General features: G+C 49.4%; 1 protein-coding gene across 2 annotated transcripts; it reads right to left on the bottom strand.

The window, feature by feature from the left end:
- Window positions 1-405: 405 nt before the first annotated feature.
- On the bottom strand, window positions 406-19,609 carry ATG4B (autophagy related 4B cysteine peptidase). 2 transcript variants are annotated; one of them, XM_058812148.1, is made up of 14 exons: window positions 19,555-19,609; window positions 14,493-14,591; window positions 13,998-14,069; window positions 11,918-12,016; window positions 11,395-11,496; window positions 10,932-11,004; window positions 10,552-10,631; window positions 7,241-7,437; window positions 6,254-6,332; window positions 5,485-5,630; window positions 4,430-4,486; window positions 3,925-4,018; window positions 2,953-3,033; window positions 406-2,096 (listed from the first exon to the last, which is right to left on the bottom strand). In XM_058812148.1, exons 1-14 carry the CDS (start codon window positions 19,562-19,564, stop codon window positions 2,023-2,025), a joined length of 1,263 nt encoding a protein of 420 aa, XP_058668131.1. In that variant the 5' UTR covers window positions 19,565-19,609; the 3' UTR covers window positions 406-2,022. The 2 variants fall into 2 exon arrangements, with proteins under 2 accessions (XP_058668131.1, XP_058668132.1); XM_058812149.1 differs by lacking the exon at window positions 2,953-3,033.
- Window positions 19,610-19,795: the final 186 nt, after the last annotated feature.

Raw genomic sequence — 19,795 nt, 5'->3', positions numbered from 1 at the left:
CAGACTGATTGGGGCTGGAAAGGGATCTTAAGGATCATCTTTTTCCATGGTCAGGGACACCTTCCACTATCCCAGGCTGCTTCAAGCTCTGTCCAAGCTGGCCTTGGACACTTCAGGGATGGGGCAGCCAGAGCTGCTCCGGGCAACCTGTGCCAGGGCCTGCCCACCCTCTGAGTGAACAATTCATTCCCAGTATCCCATCTAAGCCTGCGGTGGGAAGCCATTCCCCCTTGTCCAAAGTCCTTCTCCAGCTCCCCTGGAGCCCTTTACACACTGGACTCTCCTGGTGTACTCCATACCACCCACCACTGCCTTCAATGTGTGCAAGGACATCTGGACAGGCAAAGATTTTACATCTGTTTATTCAGATAGAAATTGAAAGCAGATGAATGGAGCACAGCCCCACTTCCTCTGCTGCCTCTTCCCCTGACTACAAGAGAGAAGAGGAGAAGCAGGCAGAAAGCAGCAAATAATAATTTAGTGACAGAAGCATTGTGGTTCCCAGTTCAAACCTCTGCTTTCGGGTATCACAGGGACAGTTAGAGCATCAGTAGGTCAGTCACAGGGGAAACAGGACATTTCTAGCCTGGTGGCACCACCCTTGGGCACACCACCATCATCTGACAGGTTCCAAACCTGAATGCACAAACCAAAGCCTTGTAAACAGGGTTGAAGTGTGCAGCACACACCGAGGAAACCATGGCAGCACTTCCCTAGCAGTGTGCATGGAGACAGCTCTCCTCCACAGTTTACCCTTCTCTCTGTGGAAGAAGGGCCCCAGGCAGAGCTACCAGCTTAAAGTAGCTAAAATTTCCAGTATATTTGGACCTTTTCAAGGCACTCTGCCGTTCCTGGGATGGTCACCTGACAGGGGTTTCTCCAGGTTAGCTCCTACAGCACCTCTGGGCACACTCCACAGGGAGGGGAGCTGGCAGAGGCAAGGCAGCAACACAGCTCAGAAACCTACTCGACCTTCAGGTACCTCTTCTGCTTTGAAAAGGGAATGTCTGACAGGAGGAGCTGCAGGAAGTGCTGACCAACCCATCCAGGGCACCTCAAGAGGTTTTACAGCTTGCGTTTCTGACAGGACATCACTCCCTAGTCACCATGCCAGCACACTGGTGGGCAGGCAGAAGTCTGGAACATGCCTGGCAGAGCTCTGCTGCCTTGTTTCAGCTCTCCCAGCTCTTTTTTCCAGGGCTGTGGAATTCAGTTTTCTGTTCAAAGCAGCTTTCCTGAAGGTACTTGCAGTAGAGACTATTCCATTGTAGAAGCACATGGACTGACTCACTGAGCAACACACACATTTTCTACTCTTCCATTCCTTCTGTTACTTAAACTGGGATTGAGATGCTCTCCAACAGCACAGCACTGCTCCAACACTTCACTTATTGAATTCTCAGTCACTTGGAAGGTCCCTCAATCCCCTTTCTACAGGCTGTGGACAGGAGAGGTAGTGCTGAGTGTCCTGCAGAGCATGAACAGGAGTTTGTACCGTAGGGACCTGCACTCCGGAGGCTTCACAGCTGTCTGTGGGACGTGGCTGCTGTTCCTGGCATTGTGAGCTGCAGTCCAGGCTGGCCAGTGAGAAGGGAAGCTGCTAAAGGCATTAACTGGACCTTTCTCCTGCTAAATGATGGGTGGGCTCTACTAAAGCTTCAGAGGGGAGTCCCCATGGGAGGATTCAGCGCTCTAATGATTTCCGTGCCTCCCGCGGAAGGCCCGGCTGACCTGCTGCTGTAACAGATAGGCTTGGAGCTCCTAAGCACCACTGCATCCACTTGCAGCAGCTGTTTGCTGCTGAGCCATTGCAACTGCAGCCAGAAAGGCTGGAACACCCTCTGGGTTCTTCATCCCACTGCAGACACCGCTCCGAGGCTGCACGGAATGCCGGCATGGACGGGAGGCAGGGATGGCAGCAAGCGCCTATGAAAACCGGTAGCCCCAGGCTCTCGAAGGAGCTTCCCTCCCCCCTTCTCCCCACACATACACAAATTTGCAGAGTCAGTTTCCTATTTGTTTTCAAAGGGACAGGATTTCAAAGTCTTCATCTTCCGAGTCAAAGAACCTTTCCAATCTGTCGGCATCAGAGGAGTCTGGAAGAAGAAGAAGCAGAAAGTGCTGCCTCAGTGGGATGCTGTGACTGGCAGTGAGACCAGCAACTGGAGGGCATCACAGTTTGAGTGCCAAGGGCCTACAAGTTCTAAAACTCAGTGACAAACCCTAGTGAGGGCTCTGACGAGGATAAGAAGGTGTCAGTGGTATGGAAAATGCCCTGGAGAGAATTACATGGAGCACAGAAGCACGGCATCTTTCACAGTTCCAAACACATTTCTGCTGCCACTGTTTTGTACAACCTTCCTGTGCCCCAGCTCTGCATTAGCAGGAGACTGTTCTGCCTCAAGAGGCTCAGAACAGGAGCACTTGCCAGGTCTGGACTAATACCTATGAAGATTTCTGTCCCAGTTAAGAGATACATTTACCCCTATGTGTTAGAGAATCGTTTCTGCTATAGTTGGTTTTGGTGCAACTGTTAGGATATGTAATTACAACGTGCACTCTCCTAAAAGCAATTAGCACAGTTCACTTTGTGAGGAAAGGTAATGTCAGTTGATCCCACCTCTCCATCTTCCAAGTATATGGTGAAGAAGGAGCTCACACTTAAAGCAACTTTAGCACAGGGGGAAGGAGAAACCTTTCTTAGTTCAGGCTGGACAGTTACAGAATCCCAGAATGGTTTGGGTTGGAGGGGACCTAAAGATCATTCAGTCCTGCCCCCTGCCATGGGCAAGGACACTTTCCACAATCCCAGGTTGCTCCAGAGCCTGTCCAGCCTGGTCTTTGACACTTCTAGGGATCCAGGGGCAGCCACAGCTTCTCTGAGCAACCTGTCCCATGGCCTCACCATCCTCACAGGGAGGAATTCCTTCCCAATATCCCATCTAAGCCTACCTTCTGGCAGTGGGAAGCCATTCCCACTTGTCCTGTCACTGTGTGAAGTCCTCTCCAGCTTTCCTGGAACCCCTTTAGGCCCTAAAAGGAGCTCAAAGTTCAATTACTCCTTCTAGTGAGAGACAGGACTAACAGAAAAAAATGGCCTTGGCAGATGGGAGAGGCTCTGCAAGCCAGGGAAGAGGAAGAAGGACAAGCAGTCCATTAAAAAACATTTTTAAGAGTAGGAAAGACATTAGGGACAATTTAAGACAGGCAAGGATCAATTGGCAGTTTAAGGGAATGGAGCATGCTTAACAACAAAGGACAGTGTGATAATGAAGGCTTTTAAGGAAGGAGGGCAGAGAAAGAGAGAGAAAGAGAGAGAGAGAGCAGAAGTGCAGGTTGCCAGGAGGCCTCTCCAAGCCTGGTGACAGGATAGGCTTGCCCACACACTCACTGCTTTTGGCAGAAGCAGCCAATGGCTTTATCTCCTGCAATGTTTGCTCATGTCATTAATGTGATAAGCAGAGCCTGACAGGCAAGGTTAGGGCCCAGCACTTGTCCTTTTTCCCACTGGTAATGGTAATGCCAAGAAGGAGGGAGTGCCTTATGCTGGAACTGAGTGTGACCAGCCCTGTCTTGGAGCATTTTCATTACCCACAAACTCAGTTTTCAGCCTTTTCACTGGACACTTTTGATTCCTCCAAACTTCTCCTCAGAAACCACAGAGTCACACTGCCATGACAGCCTGTGAGCTTGTTTGTTCTTCTGCTCAGTGAATTATTTTTAGAATAATTCCCATCCTGAGACACTGTGGGATCTGCAAACCTCTAGCTGAAAGCTGAAGAACGACACCAACTGACCCAAGAACTCCAGGTTAAATTCCAGTGGGAACAGGAACATACCAGCAGTCATAATGTAATTCCACATGATCTGCAGACAGCCAGAGGGAGGGGCTCACCCCCAGCTGTCCCTCCCTGGTGGCCTCACCTGGTGTGAGATTCAGGACGTCGGGGTTGGAGAAGTGGGAGGGCTGGCGTTCCACCAGCTCGAACATGGGCAGCGCTCCTCTGACCAGGGACAGCTGTGGAGACACAGCACAGCCATGAGAACCACAGCTCTGCACTGCTGGGCTAACAATCATCTCTGGGCACTTCACTCTAGCTTTTGAATCACATCATTAACAGGATTTCAGAGCTACGCTCCTTTAGGTAGTTTAATAAACTTTTTTAGTATGCTTAAAATGGGGTCATGCTACAGAGAACATGGTCTCTATGCAGTGGTTGGAAACAAAACAATACCTGATATTCCTTTCCCAGGGACAGAGAATCAGAGAGAGGGAGATCAACCATTCCCTCATCACTGCCAATGTCACCACTAAACCATGTCCCCAAGTGCCACATCCACATGCCTTTTGAACACTTCCTGGGATGGGGACTCCACCACTTCCCTGGGCAGCCTGTTCCAATGCCTGACCAGATCTATTAACACAAACCTTTTTGATTTGCTGGCACCAGTCATTAAAGTCTGCCTCTGTGTTGCAGAAAAAGCCCTGAAAAAATAAAAAAAGAAGAAAAAGACTTTATCTTTTTATATTTTAGATTGATCATCTCAGACTTAAGGCCCTGTGTCAACGCCAAGTACCATGATCGGGATTGGGAGCAGTTACTACTCCTGACTGCCTTGCTTTAAAAATGTGCCTCACACTGCCCTGTTAAACTGAACAGTCCACAAAGGCTTGATGTGAGTGATTCTCCAAGGGCTGGAATCATCAGTATTTTCTTTACTGCAGAAGGAAAACCAGGGGGAACAAAGGAAAGGCATCTCTGGTTCAACAGAAAACAAGCCATGGTGCCTCATCATATGGATCCAGGAATGGAATCAGATCTGCCCTTCAAAAGGCTGGAATCTAAGTCCAGACTAAACCCCAGAGAATGACACTGCTCCACGAGGAATGGTATTTAACTGCCATGCAAGGGGGATGTCACTGTCGAATTTTATGAAAAATCCCTTCACCAGGATTTTTCTCCTGAGAAGCTGAGAAGCCTCAGAAAAGAAATGTAAACAATAATTATCTGCTTGCTTGGAACATAGTTTGGAGGTGACTTACCAACAGAGGCACCTTGGATTGGTTCCATGTGAATTGTTTTAACTTAATAAGCAACCCAGTCCAGCTGTGTCAGACTCTGAGTCTGTCACAGGTTTTTATTATCATTCTTGTCTAGCCTTCTGATGTCTCTCTTTCTTTAGTATAGTTTTAGTATATAATTTTCTTTTAATATAATAGAATATCTTAAATAATAGAATATCTTAAATAATAGAATATCTTAAATAATATCTTAGATAAGAAATCAGTCCTCTAAGAACTTGGAGTCAATTCTCATCTCTCACCTCATCCTGGGGACCCTCACACCAACACCGCAACAACGGGTGACCACAGTGGGACTTCCCTGACACAAGCCCCTGTCTGTGAGGAGCTGCTTTACCAGTGTCACCAAAACCCAGAGCAGAGCAGCCCAGAGGGCCCAGCCCATGGGCAGCAGGACCCACCACGGCGATGGAGGGGTCGAGCTCGGCGATGCTCATCCTGCACGGGGGGTGCTGGCAGTGGAAGCTCTCGTCGGGGAGGCAGCCGCTGTCGCCAGGCTCCACCGCCGGCTGCGTGGTGTGGGGGTCCAGGTAAATGAGCTCCTCACCTGCCACCAAGGCAAGGACACATCAACAGCATGCCACAGGCTGAGGAGAGCTGATACAAGGAGGAGGAAGAGCAACGGCAGAGCCAGCTCTCATAACCACACAGGGGAATTCACATTCCATGGACGCCTTCCAGCCACTTCCCCAAATGCTTCTCAGCCAGGCACAGCTGCCAGCACAACCACAGTGGCCACTCCACTGTGACACTGGCACTATTTGGGGTTTTGTTCCTGCTCATCCTTTTCTGGGTGAGCTCAAATAGACCCCAGGAATCTAAAGCACAAATAACATGAGCTCTCTGGCAGACAGGAAACCAGAGAGAAGGAGGAGAGTAATAGGAGTTTGTAGGGTTTGAGGAACACCTAAAGAACAGTTAAATCCAGCCAAGCTGCAGAGGGAGGTCAGCTCTGAATGCAGGAAGCAGGCTCTATGCACTCCACAGACCACATTTATGCAGTGGAAATTTATGGCCACTGCTCAAATCTACATCACTCAGCCCACAGCAGCCTCCCACACTTCCAGCAGCATGCACCACAGGCTAAGCAGGAGTGTGTGCCACCCCACAAGCATTTTTTAGCCAGGGGGAGATTCTTTGGACAGCCTTTGCAGGCCTCTGGGCACTCACCTACATAGCCAATGAAGTAGTGAGCACTGTTTGGCTTCCCTCCGATCACTCCCAGGGACTGGGGCATCATGAAGCAGTGCTGGAAAAGCAACACCGAAAACACACAGCTGACAGACAGTGAAACAGCAGGTGGCAACAAAGGCAAACATCCAAAAATGCAGTGGGAAAGATGGACAGGGACATGGAAAATCAGCAACTCTAGCAGCAAAACCAGCCATTTCTGGAGAAAACTCCACACAGGGCTTTCTAGGAATGTGGAAGCAGCTCAAAAACACTTAACTGCTGACAGGAGTAGACAGGTGGACCAAGTGAAAGAAGCTGCACTACTCTAGGACTTGGCTCTGCTGCATTCAGTGGCAAGATCCCTGGAGCTGTCATCAGGTTGCAACAATGCTCTCAGGAGAGAATTCAGGAAACAGTTTAAGTTCTTTATCCACCTGCAGCAGCCAAGCCTGATCTACTGAGTTAAGGGAAGTAACCTCCCACAAATCTGAATCTGGAGGTCTCTCACCCAAGCTCAAAGCTTGCTAGCATTGTGCTCCCTAATTTGTGTACACCCTAAATTCTGCAGCTTCTCAATACTCCAACCTGCATCCACCTGACAGCTCTTAGCCTCAGTCTGTAGCACAAACTTCAGCATCTGAGCCAAGGGGAGTGTGCAACACTGTGTTAATTAACACTCAGGGTATAGCTGTGCTGAACAAAGGCTTCAGCAGCTTGGGACCATCTGCACACAAAGAGAGGCTGAGAGCTAAGCTGTGAAGTAAGATCCTCAAAAGCAAAAAAACCCAACCCAACCAGAAAAGGCCCAACCCCTCAAGCCCTCCCATTTTCCTGACTACAGCTTGCAAGAACCCATATCCTGACCTCTGACAAGGACTGTCTCTAAACACATTTTTCTTTTGCAATAACTTCTGAGCAATTACTTAATTCATAACAGGATCCTTTAGCATCCCCCCAGCAGGAATTGAGCTCCAAATTCCCTACCTTTAGTGTTTCAATGTAGGCTTCATTGATCTCTGTGAGCCCGAGGCGGAGAGGTATCAGCAGCACCAGTGGTTTCCACAGGGGGAGCCTCCCTCTGAGCCCCAGGTCCTCTGGGCACCCATTGTAGAGCACATCTGACTCCAGGGCAGGGGATGCTGCAGCTCCAGCACATGGCACATTGGACTGGCACAGCCTCCCTGGGGGAAGGGAACAGCAGCACAAAGCATCAGGACTGCTCCCAGACCTTCAGCCATCCCTCTGATCAATAACTGCTCTTTACCAGAAACCTACAGCATTTAAACCCAAGAGGAGCTTGAAGAGGTTGAGTGCTGGGGCTGTGTGATGTGTGCTGAGCTCACACCAAGCCTCAGCAGCTTGTACTCACAGCTACCAACTGCTGGGCAGCAAAAATGCAAATTCTTCCAGAATGCAAATTCTTCTGAGCAACCACCTGTGCCAACAAAGCTGGAGGGGTTGATTAGCAGGTCAGACAACTGTCCTGAATTCACAAAGCTTGTAGGCAGAAAGAGGAAAGTTCTGGAGTGTTCAACTCCAGAAGAGTTCATGAATGAACAGCATTATGAGTTAACACAGGAAATATTCACCTGTTAAGTGCTGCAGCAAGATACAAACATGGTATTTGTCTAGAGTAGTTATAATCTTCCTAAAGGTCACAAAAAGCTTCATAAATTTTCTTGGAGACCATTCACAAGCTACTTTACAGACCTAAAGCAGTATGGTCATTAAACTCTGCATTTTCAGCATGAGCTCTGCCTCTAAGATATGGGGCAGCAGAACTCCTCAGGGCATACACATGGCACAAGCACTCTGCATCCTCATCCTAAAGGCTTGACAGACACACAGCCAGGCTGTAATGCACCCAGGTTATGTAAATTCTGGTCCAGAAACACCTCCAAGCCTACCTGTCTCACTGGCCAATTTAATTACTTGCTGGGTGTGTGGAAAAAAAAACCAAACAAACCCAACCCAAACCCCAAAGAAACCCACAGCATGATTAAAGAATCATGAAGCCAAGGCAGCTGGACAGAATGCCAGAGGCTCATTTAATTTATTCCCAGCTTAAACTGAATGCCAGGACACTCTAGCAGGTAGGATGTGATGTAAACAAACACCTTAATCACCAGCCACTTGTCAGTTCAGGGTATTTGCTCACTACTGACACCTTCAAACCCAGCTGAATGAGGACAATATTACACCCAAATTTAGAAGAACCAGGACTTTGATTTAAAGCCTCAGGACTCCTCCTGAGGAGACAACCTACACATATGTCTGCAGTTCCTCAGGGAGAAGGTGTATGTGTGCATCTGATGCACAGGCACAGGTTACCAGAGGTTCTGAGGAAACTCAAAGCCATTATTTGTAGCCATTTCTCCTGCTAAATCAGGTTATTTGTTGCAGTAGCCTGCCTGTCCAGATGATGTGAAATCAGCTGCCAAGCCAGGGCTGCTGCTGAATGGGGTGTCACTGCAGGTTTCCTCATCTGGCAATCCTGCAGTGTGGATGAACATACTTACCTGCAGTTTAAGCAGCAGAGAGCTTGGCACAGGCTAAATTCACCTTGCTATCTGGCAGGCTTTGCAGTTCTGTGTCCCACAGCAAAGCAGAACCTACCTAAAGCTTCCCAGCTGGATCCAAATCATTTACTGCAAACATATTCCAGCAGATCTGACATGACAGCTCTCCTGCTGGCAGGTGGATTCAGCTGCCTTGGATTTTCACCACCTTTGTGATTCTCCTCCCTCTCAGGTCTAGCTGAGATGCCCTTTCTCATGGATAAAGATTTATGTTTCTTCACTGCTGTAACAAAAGGCATTTCCTGTGAACCTTTGACTGAACCCTATCAGTGACAGAATTAACAGATGTATGAAACAACACTACTTTTATCCACAATGTTTGGGGCACAAGGTATCAAACACAAACCTACAGATATGTAACACATCAGAACCACTCTCACAGTGACTTTCAGGCCCTGAGCAGGTACATTATGATCCATTTTTGAGGAAAACAAGCACACACACCCCTGCCCATGACAAGTTGTATGGATATGTCACTTGAAGCAGCATCAGTGCTGAGCAGCCAGAGCCTGCAGCACACCTGAGCCTTGCAGCCAGCATGCTTCAGCTCTAGAAGTGATATTTGCAGGCTGAAGATGAAATAAAATCCAATTTCTGTTTTAAAACTAGCCTTTGTTTAAGCCAAGGGTATGAGCATATGCCTTCAGCTAAGGTTAGGCTGAAGGCTGAGGCCCAACTGAGCCTACCTGACAAGAGATGTGACTTTACAAAGGGACTGTCCTGCACTCCAGGCAAAAATTGCCTGGCTATTATTGATCCTGGCCTGTGGCAGCCAAGCCAGCCTAAATGGTGCCTGCCACCATCTCAGCTGTAACCTACCCCAGCTGTTTCAGCCCTGCCCTGGCAGAAACACTGCAAGGTTTGTGCTGGGTAGGCTCACTGCCTCAGGAATTAGCCTGGAGCAAGGCATGGGAAGGCTGCTGAGGCCAGGACCATGCAGGGCTGCAGCAACCAGCAGTGCAGGAGCTCAGCTTTGTAGCTTTGGTTACTGCAGTGCTGCAGGCAGGCTCAGGATGGGCAAGAAGAGCTGCTCCAGCCTCCAGAGCCAGCCTGGGGGCAGGATGTCCAAAAAGCAAAGAAGCAAAAAAGAAGAAACCACCAGAGAATATTCCTTAAAATGATGAGATTGGTGGATTCCCTTCTTATTCTCTCCCCTTGCCAATTTTGGCCTTTTTCTTCTTCAGATCTGTTCTGGCTTTCTTACTCTGTCCAATAGCAGAAACCCCCTACCAATTATGTGAGAGTCATTTACTGTTTGCTCCTTGTGGCCATAAACAAGTCTGACACTGCCTACCAAGCAGCTCCCATAGGCTGTCTGAAGGTCAGCAAACCTCCTCTCCAGATCCAGAGGCATCACCAGATTAAATGGAAGTCAAACAAGGCCCTTCCTTGCCCTAAAACAGCAATTCTCACCTTGTTTTAGCACTTCTGGACACAGGTTTCACAATGAAGGGACCTTAAAGCTCATCCAGGCACGGACACCTTCCACTATCTCCCAGGGAAGTCTAAGCCCCATCCAACCTGGCCTTGGACACTTCCAGGGATGAGGCAGCCACAGCTTCTCTGGGCAACTTTGTCAGGGCCTCACCACCCTCACAGAGAATAATTTCTCAAAGACAGAACATGTACTTCATGCTTGCTGTGCTCTCCAGCTCTTTTCTGGGCTCTTGTTGCCCAGGATTTACCAACCACACTCCAGCTCTGTGTGACACTTACGGATTTCTTCCATCACCACTGTGTTGTCCATGGCTATGTGCACTGCCAGGGAACTCCACGTATCAAAAGTTGCAAGTTTTCTAGAGGAAAATTAAAAACAGATAAGTAATGAAGGATTAATACAACTACAAGGCAGAGATGGTGGTGTATCAGAGTGGAGAAACTGGATTAGGAGAGACTGGTGTTATCAGTTAGGTGTGAAATGTGCTTTGACATGGGAAAGCTGCTGTTAGGCAACTCCAGCCTATTCCAGGGAGCTGCCTGCTCATCTACTGATGTGAGGGGAGGATGTCAGAGGAGGGAGGGTGTTATTAAAGGCAGAAGGTGCCAAACACCAACAGCCCCTGATTTGACAGAGAAAAGGAAAGGGCAGCACTTACTTGAGCACCTGTGCCACCGTGTTGGGGCCGTACCACTGGCCTATGGATTTGCCCTCCCCGACTCCCATCTGGGCTGCAGCACAACAAAAAACCAGAATAACACAGTCAATAACTTGACCCACACTGCATCCCCTCCTAATCAGGCCTGTATTTAATAGGGAAGAGTTCTCACTTGGAAACTTTATTGAATCAGCAGTATTTAGTGTTTTGTGGGGGTGAGAAGGAGACATCCTGAAGGACTGCAGAGCAAATCCTTTCTCTAAAGTGCAGCAGCACAGAAGTTCCAGGGCAGTGTTGCATCAGAAGAAGCTTTGATCACTAGACCACCCCTATGACCTGAGCTCTGTTCACCCCACAGGAAACACTGGATCAGGCTGCTTCTCTGATTTTTCAGGGAAGTTTATATCAAGGTGAGAGCCTTCCTTAGCCCATTTGCTACATCTGAGCATTTCTCTCTTCTTACCTATCTGGTGAATGGAGTAGTAGCTGTCTTTTTTGTCAATGAAGGCATTAAGAACATTGAAGTAATTATCCATCTGCCTCTTCCCTTTTATCCACCTCCAGTCTAGGACAGACAAGGTATATATGAAATAAACATGGTACTTATTAACAACCAGAGGCTGCAAGCTGCAATTCTCTTCCTGTGTATTGACCAACTCAATTTTCACATTGTCATATTATTACTAAGCATCTGAGGCATTCCCAACAGTAAAGGGCTAATTTTAAAATAACAGAAAACATTCTTACAGCTGGGGTAAGATCCCATCACCCACAGAAAAGCAAATAAACAAACATAAATCAGAAAATATAAATATTCCCAGAGTTCCAAGTAGACTATTCTCTTAACAGCCCTGAATTTCAGAGGAAAAAAGTTACAGAAGCCTCAGCAATTCCCAGCTGTGTCTTTGTTATCTCTGTTCTTCCAAGTGTTGCACTCCTGGGAGCACATGGCCCTGGAGGTCAGTGTGGGCTGTGCACTGCTTTACCTCTTCCCAAATGCCTGCAGACCAAGGCCTGAGCAAAGATCATCTGGCCACAGCGCAGCATGCAGCCCCAGCCCGTGTCAGAGGTGGGACCTGTTCCTCCTGCAAACAAGGACAGAAAATAAACAGGGGATGAGTGGTGAGACAGAGCCAAGAGGGAGGAAAATGAATGAGCAGCAGGCTCACCAAGAGATGAGGCAGGGAATGAGGGTGAGCTTAGCTCACACAGCCAAGAGTGAGAACCAAAAATGTGGTTATCGATGAGTAACTTAGTGGCATCCTTTAAAAACAAATAAATAAATTCCTCTAACACTAACTGAAAGGGGAAAAAATCCCAAGGGAAATCTAAACAGCCCAAGGGAGAGCTGAATTTCTCGGGAGAACAACAGCCCTTGAACCTGGCTGCAGACTCTCAGCCCAGTTCTGACATTCCTACATGAAGGTGTTCGTTAAAGATGACTCTTGTAATCCTCATCATGAGAAGGCAACTCACCCTGCAGAACAAACCAGTCCCAGGGAATTCCCACTTCAGAAGTGGCTACAAATAAAATTCTGAAGTGAACAATGTAGTCAGGCCAAAAAAACCAAGGCACCAGCCAAAAAAACCCTACCCAAGCAGTGAAAAAATACACATCCTACATATTGTTGGAGAAAGCTGGAAAATTTAAGACAAGCTTGTGCTGGAAAATCTAAGACAAAGGACACAAGGCTGAAAGCATTTCCCTGACAGATCTTCCAAATGAAACTGCTGCTCCTCCACTGCAGCTCTGGCTGTTAGTACAAATAACAGAGATCAAATGTTCAGTGTGATCACAGCAGGTAATCTGTGCCTGGGCACAGCTTCTGCAAGTATTTGTAATACTGCTTCCTTCTTTTGGTCCCAAACAGGGAGAAAAATTACCTGGAGGACTATTTAATCAGCTTCTCAATGGTCACCAGTTGTATTCTATAATTTCACCAGTAATTCATAACATGTACAAATTCCAAAAGTGATAATGCTTCACAAAATTAGCATTAGACTAATTAGTTCCCTAAGCCTTACAATAATTAAGTGGGCTAGCACAGAGGGAAGGGATGAACAGTAACAGGGGTGACTGAGAGAAAAAATACTGGAAAAGGTTTACTGTATATGACTTGCAGATCATATCTGTGGTGTAAATGGGAAATGACTCAGAAAATGGGGTCTGTGTTCACCCCACATGCCTTTAATGACTCACAAGGAAACCAAAACTGTGTCTGTGAGCCAGTTAAACATGTGCTAACCCTTTGTTCTCAAACATGTGTTTAACTATGGTGCACAAACATGAATTTAAAGGGATTAAACTGCATCAAAGATGTCTCAGAGCTTGTGAGGCAGGGAGCTTCCCATCAGGGAAAGAACAGCACAAGCCAGAAGGACCAGTTAGGAAGAAGTCTCTTTTCCAAAGCTGAGCCATGTTCCTTTCCCACTGACTGCTGGGCATGACAGGGACAGAAAGGGGACATGGAGTCCCATTTACCTGCTCTTAGATCTCCTCTGACACACCTTGCACCCAGCACACAAACACAAATCCCAGAAGAGGCCATGCAGAGTATCTGAAGGAACCCAGACATCCTCCTTTGAGCTCACTGGGAAACACTCCCCTGTCACTACAGCTCCTGTGTGTGACAGACACTGCAGGCACAAAACTCCCCCTAGACAAACAAAACCCCCACACAGAGCCTGGAGCAGATGCACAAAGGCAGCAATTTCTGTAGCATTCTCCAGGCTTCATCATTTTAATCCACTCAAGACCATCATTCAGCAAATATTTCACACTAGACTGATGTAGGATGTGATGAAGCACAAAAATCCTCCCATGTTGCCTAAAAAAAGAGCAGACTTCCCAAACTTCTCCTTATGTCCCTTTAAAAACCACTTCTATCCCTCCTACCCAAGGGGATGAGGAATTCTCATTATCAGATAAACAAAAAGCCTGTCTAATCAATTAGATGAAGCAGATTTCACACTCATGAATGGAAATGATGTCATGTTTGTGGGGACTGCTTTATTAGGGATATCCAGATTATAATCATTTATTTTAGAGTCCCCCAGAGTACATACCAATAGCAGGGAAGTTCTTTCTGTAGGTGAACCAAAGCCTAGAGGTCACATCCAGCAGGATTTCTTCCTTCTCTGCAAAGTGTTCAGCATGGAAAGGCACACACATGAGGGGGGCACCCACACTGCTAAACCCACATCCCACCCACCCTCCCAAGGGATTCTGCTCCTTAGTCTGCAGACCCAGAGGCAGAGGCTGCCTGAGGAACAGGGCAGTACTGCTGTGCACAAAGTATTTCCTTTGCCCCCCAAAATAGCTGCCATCAACCCAAAGACACCAGGGCCAGAGGCAAATTATGAAGCAGCAAACCATCCTTCTGCCCCCTGGCTGCCCTCATGACATGCCCCAACAACTCCCACATGGTAACTTCCTGCACAAAAATATTCCTGAGCCCACGGAAATGGCCAGACAGACAGAAGCATGGCAGCTAAAACCCAAGTGCAACACTAACAAAGTCCTGTGGAGCCTTAAAGCATTGCACTGAGCACAGAAAATACCTGTAAAAACACTGTATTTCCTGCCAAGGATCCAAACAGGTTCTTTGGTCTCAGGGAAGTCTTCATACTCAAACCTGAGGGTGTCGTAGGTAAGCGTAGCTGGAAAGGAGAAATCACAGATATTTGATAGATTTTCCTTTTGTTTTTAAAACCAGACAAAGCTGCAGAATCAGAGCTGCTGTGGCCCAGGGAGTCCCAGACACCCCCAAAGGCCCTGGGCTGGCAGGAATGGTCCCAGGGCTCTGCACTCAGCTCTGGGGGGCACAGACCCAGCCCTGGCTCGCTCCTGGCTGCTCCACAGGCAGAAGAGCAGCAAGATTTCCAGGTTAGGCCAGCTCCAGCTTCTGCCTGGGGCAGAAAACATCTAAAGCTTCACCTGGCAGCTACACCATTCCCCAGAACAGGCAGCATCATGCACACCATCAGCTACAGCATTGATGTTGAGGGCCTCTTTTCCATCCAGCAAAGTGGCTCAAATCCTCTTGCAGAGAACACAGATTTTGAGGGAAGAACATGCAAAACACAGATCACATTAAGGTGGAAACTAAATCTTGTTCAAGAAGCACAATACCCAGCAGAAACTTATACAGGTGTCACCCCACAAAGTGAGGAACACAGAGCTGTGAAGATGTGCTCGTGCAAAGGTGAGAGGCACAACTTTTGTCTCTTTTACTGATTTCCTTCACAGCCTGGCATCCATCAGAGCCTAAAAATCCAGGACCATGACAGAAGAACCCAGCAGCCCAGGCTGCCCTTGGATCAGGATTCAGCTGCTGTGCACAAGGTACAAACAACAGGGAGGAAAAACCAGAGGAGCTGGATGAGCTGTGCTCCACTAGATCTGTGTTTGGAAACATGGACTTGAAAGCAGTCTGGGAATTCTGGAAAAGACCCACATGATTTTAAAGGTGACAAATCTGTAACAAAGCACCTCTAAAATTTAAAGCAGAGCTAAGGCAGACTGTTAGAGTAGTGACTGAAAACATCTCTCACAGCAAATGCAATCTGTGGTAATGTGATGAGTTTAAAGCAGGACAAAGGAGCCACAAGCTCCTGTCAGCCTGGTTCTCTGCACAGCCACCCCTCTCCATGGGACACACATTTTTGGTTTCTCCAGAGTAACCTGCTGCTACAGAAGACATTTTGGCCTCCTGAAGTAGCTCAGCTTTCTAATGTGGGCTCCCTGACCTGGAATTCCAATTCCAAATGTCCAAGAAAACACTCCAGCAGATACCATCACTAAGACCAACAATCAGGAATCACAGCAGCAGAAATGACAACAGGCTCCTACATCAAATTTTGAATCAGATTCTGCCTTGATTCCAGCCCACAAGACTTAAAGCACATTCTTTGTGTGAATTAGTCCTTAAGATTAACTTTAGGTACCTTTAGGATTGCACAGGCCACATGTTCCCATTGCCACCCCATGATGGGACTCCTCAGCAAGCTAAACAAAACAATTCTGCTTGCACAGAAATGTCCCAACAAATTACTGCTGCAGTCTGCTCCTCTAACAAACTTCAGCAGGGAAAGGAAGGATTTCTTTCCCATTTACTACCCAAACTTGCAAATGTCCAGATTTGAAAAGGTAAGTGACATGATTTTAACATAAATACTGATGCTCTCAGGAAGGTTTTGAAGCTCCAAGGAATATTCTGTGGTTTGTCATGTATCCAATTCTCTGTCAGGAGTCTCAAATAGCCTGAAGAAAATGAGTGAAACAAGGATGCTACACAGGAACATCCAGCTATCCACAATCCCTCCTTCTCCTTCCCAGCAACATTCCCTGAGCTGCTCAAATATCACAACCTCTGCAGCTGCACACTTTGCAAGGACAGGATTTGCAACTGGACACCTCACAGCAAGGATCAGCAGCTGGAAAGGAGCTGCTGGAGTCTTTGCCCTCCCACCAAAGCTCAGAGAGGAAGGGGGCAGCAGATAAAGGGGGATTTCCAGCTGGACCAGCCACGTTGTGTTCAGGGAATGCAGCACGTGTGTCATGACACAGCACATTGGGGAGGAGAGTCCCAGGTTTGCAGCCCAACATCTGGCTCTGTACAAGGCTCTGTGTGTCCAGCTGTGCATCCCAAAGAGGTGGTCAGACATTTGTGTTGGCATCTGGGGAGAAAATATTTGAAAAGAAAGGCACAGATACTAAATGCAGGAGTTCAGGTTTCTCCTTCACAGGGATGAAAATCCAAGAGGTTGCTCCCAGTTAGTATCAAGGACATTCTAATGGGAGCAGTAAACTCCTCACAAGGCCTGAGGTCACTGAGTGCTTCCTTTACAAGCCTCCAGCACTTTTCCAAAGTCCATCTATTGTGCTATTGCCCAGATGGGTTAAATTCCAGCCAGTGGGACCCAAACAATTCAGGCAGGGCACAAAGAACATCACAGACTGCACAGGAGCCTTTCTCTCCTTCTTACAGCCAGAGATGAAGAAGAGAAATCCATCTGGAAATTCACCAAGCAGAAATCCTGTTTGAAGCTGCTCCTCTCAGAGCTGCAGAAGCTGGGTGAGATCAGCACATTTCTCAGGCAGTGCTCCAAAGCTTCACCTTCAGAAAGCCCTCAGTCTATTTTAATTACCGACCTCTGAGCATCCAGGACAGTGGAGCAGCAGTTTCTGCAGAGAAGGATGTGCAGTCTCTGCACATCAAACACAGCAGCTCAACTTCACAAGGTTTTAGAGTTAAAAAGCAGAGTGTGAGCCCTGCACAGCTCACCCTGAAAGGCAGCCTTGCTTTCCAGGAGCCCTGCACACACTGGGAGTGAGGGGAGGCTGCCTGGATTGCTGCCCCATGGCATCTGCAGAACACCTCACCCCAGAAAGCCTCAGCAGGAAAGGCAAAGCTTTGTACATGCCACAGCAGAATCCCAGGATGGTTTGGGCTGGAAGGAACCTTCAGGCTCATCTCATTCCACCCCTGCCATGGGCAGGGACACCTTCCAATAGACCAGGGTGTTTCAAGCCCTGTCCAGGAACAATTCCAGGGATCCAGAGGCAGCCACAGCTTCTGTTGGCAACTGTCCCAGGGCCTCATCACCCTCACAGGGAACAATTCCTTCCCTATATCCCATCTAACCCTTTGGCAGTGGGAAGCCATTCCCTGTCACTCCATCCTTTGTCCCCAGTCCCTCTCCAGCTCTCCTGGAGCCCCTTCAGGCCCTGGAAGAGGCTCTCAGGTCTCCCCAGAGCCCTCTGCTCTCCAGGTGAACACCCCCAGCTTTCCCAGCCTTTCCTCACAGGAAATGTGCTCCATCATCTCTAAACACACAGGATCAGGGTAGAAAGCGACATTTCCCATTTCCTCTCCTTTCTCATAGCCTTAATCAGCACAATGCCACACTGGAGACAAAAACATTGTCCCAACTTGTATCAAGCACACCCAGAGGCACAGCTGGGCGCTGGGAGCAGCCCCTGAGTGCTGCTGCCAGTTTGCAAACCTGCTGGAGGCCAGGCCTGTGACAGCCCCTGAGGGACCACAGCCAGAGCCATCTGCTTCAGCATCAACTCTGGGAAACAAGGAACAACAAGTGCAGGCTCGGGTGACTCAAACAGAAACACAGCAGGTGATTTTCACAGCACCAACCACCACGGGCAGCCTGATGCTGAAGAACTCCTCACAAAAAATAAGAGAAGCTGAGCTTTGAAGCCTGGCACTGCCACGCTTCCCTTCCCAAACTGCTCCAGGGGCTTCTCCCTTCTCTGAAAAGGCTCTCATGCCTTCCCAAATCCTTTCACATCCAACTAAGGATGAGAAATGAGGTGGATGATCTCTCCTTTAGCTGATACAGGCACCTCACCCAAGGCACAGGAGGAACACAGGTGGATGTGGAACATTTCAGAGATAGTCAAGAAGAGAAGGTAAATTTAACACTTTAGTAAAACACATTGCTCAAAAACACCAAACAGCTCAAACCCTTACTTCTGCCCCTTGCAGAAGAAAGATTAAATATTTTCAACCTCCTTCAAACAAGACAAATCCTGATTATCTGCGCACCAACAAGGAGTTAAGAGACAGACAGTGAGGAAAGTCAGGCTACTGAAGGGCGGTGCTTTCTTGAAGGCCTGAAGCAAACAGTTCCAAGTTTTGCTGTCAGCTCGCTGACCATCTCAGGAGCAGGGCTGGACACAGAGGGGCTTGAGCCCAGACATTCTCCTCCTCCTCCTCCTCTCAGGGAGGAGGCCCAGCCCCACCACCCACCACAGCCAAGTTTTCCTTTGCCTTCACACCAAGGGAAAGCAGACGCATCTCCCGGAGCAGGGTGCAGGCTCAGATGTGACATTGGGGACGCTCTCAGCCGGACCACAGCGACACCAACAGCGGCACAAAGGCCGAGCCAAGCCAGGAGAGCCCTGGGGAGGGACAGGGGACAGGGATCCCGGCACGCCGTGCTGGCCATGCGGAGGAGGAGCCCAGGGAAGCGTTTGTTGCTGTGGAACAACACTTCTCTCCGCCGAGGGGGTGGGAGCCGCTACTACGCTCAGGCTGGAGGGAAGCGGGTCCCAACACAAGTGCGAACATTTATTTTTACTTTACCCCGCACGAAACCAAAATCTCTACCACCAGCAGCTTTGCTAGAGCCCTCTGTGAGGGTGATGCGTGCCTGGGTCGCCTTTCTACCCCCGAGGCACCTTCTCAGCGCTCCAAAGTCCCTCTCTTACCCCCCACGCTGCCCTCCTGCCCCTCAAGCACTGGGGAGACTCCAGCCCTGTCCCCGCTCCGGTTCCCCCCGGGCAGACCCGACCCGGCTCCGGCAGAGCTCCGAGCTTTCGAGGAACGACGGCAGCAGTGGGGCTGCGGAGGGCAAGGGGGACTCGCCGCCCGGCGGCCCCGCAGCCGCCGCCTTCCCCTTCGCCCCACCAGAGGGGCGGCCGGTCCCGGAGGGCCGCGGCTCCCAGGGCCGTGCCCAGGGCGGAAAGCGGCGCCTTGCCCGGGGAGGCCGCGCCGCGGAGCCGCGGGCCTCGAGCGGCCGCCGGGCCGGGCTGAGCCAGGCCGGGGAGCCCCGAGGGGAAGCGCGGCCGCCGCGCCGCGGGCAGGGCCCGCCCGGGACCCACCTGCGTCCATGGCGGCCCCACCGAGGCTGCGGCCGCCGCCGACTCTCACGCCCGGCGCGGCCCTGCGCGGCTGCTGGCGCGACGCGCCTCTCCCGGCCAATGGGAGCGCCGCTCGCCGCCGGCCCCCACGCTGATTGGCTGTCGATGGGCTCGTCACAGCGCGGCGCCACGCGCTGGTGCCCGCGGGCAGGGAGCTGCCATGTTGCCGTACGGAGCGGCAAAGCGGAGCGCGGGGCGGCAG

The sequence above is a fragment of the Ammospiza caudacuta genome, chromosome 11 (genome assembly GCF_027887145.1).
Source record: "Ammospiza caudacuta isolate bAmmCau1 chromosome 11, bAmmCau1.pri, whole genome shotgun sequence".
NCBI classification, from domain to species: Eukaryota; Metazoa; Chordata; class Aves; order Passeriformes; family Passerellidae; genus Ammospiza; species Ammospiza caudacuta.
Note: the sequence above shows the minus strand (reverse complement) of the source record. Positions and strands in the feature narration are given on the sequence as shown.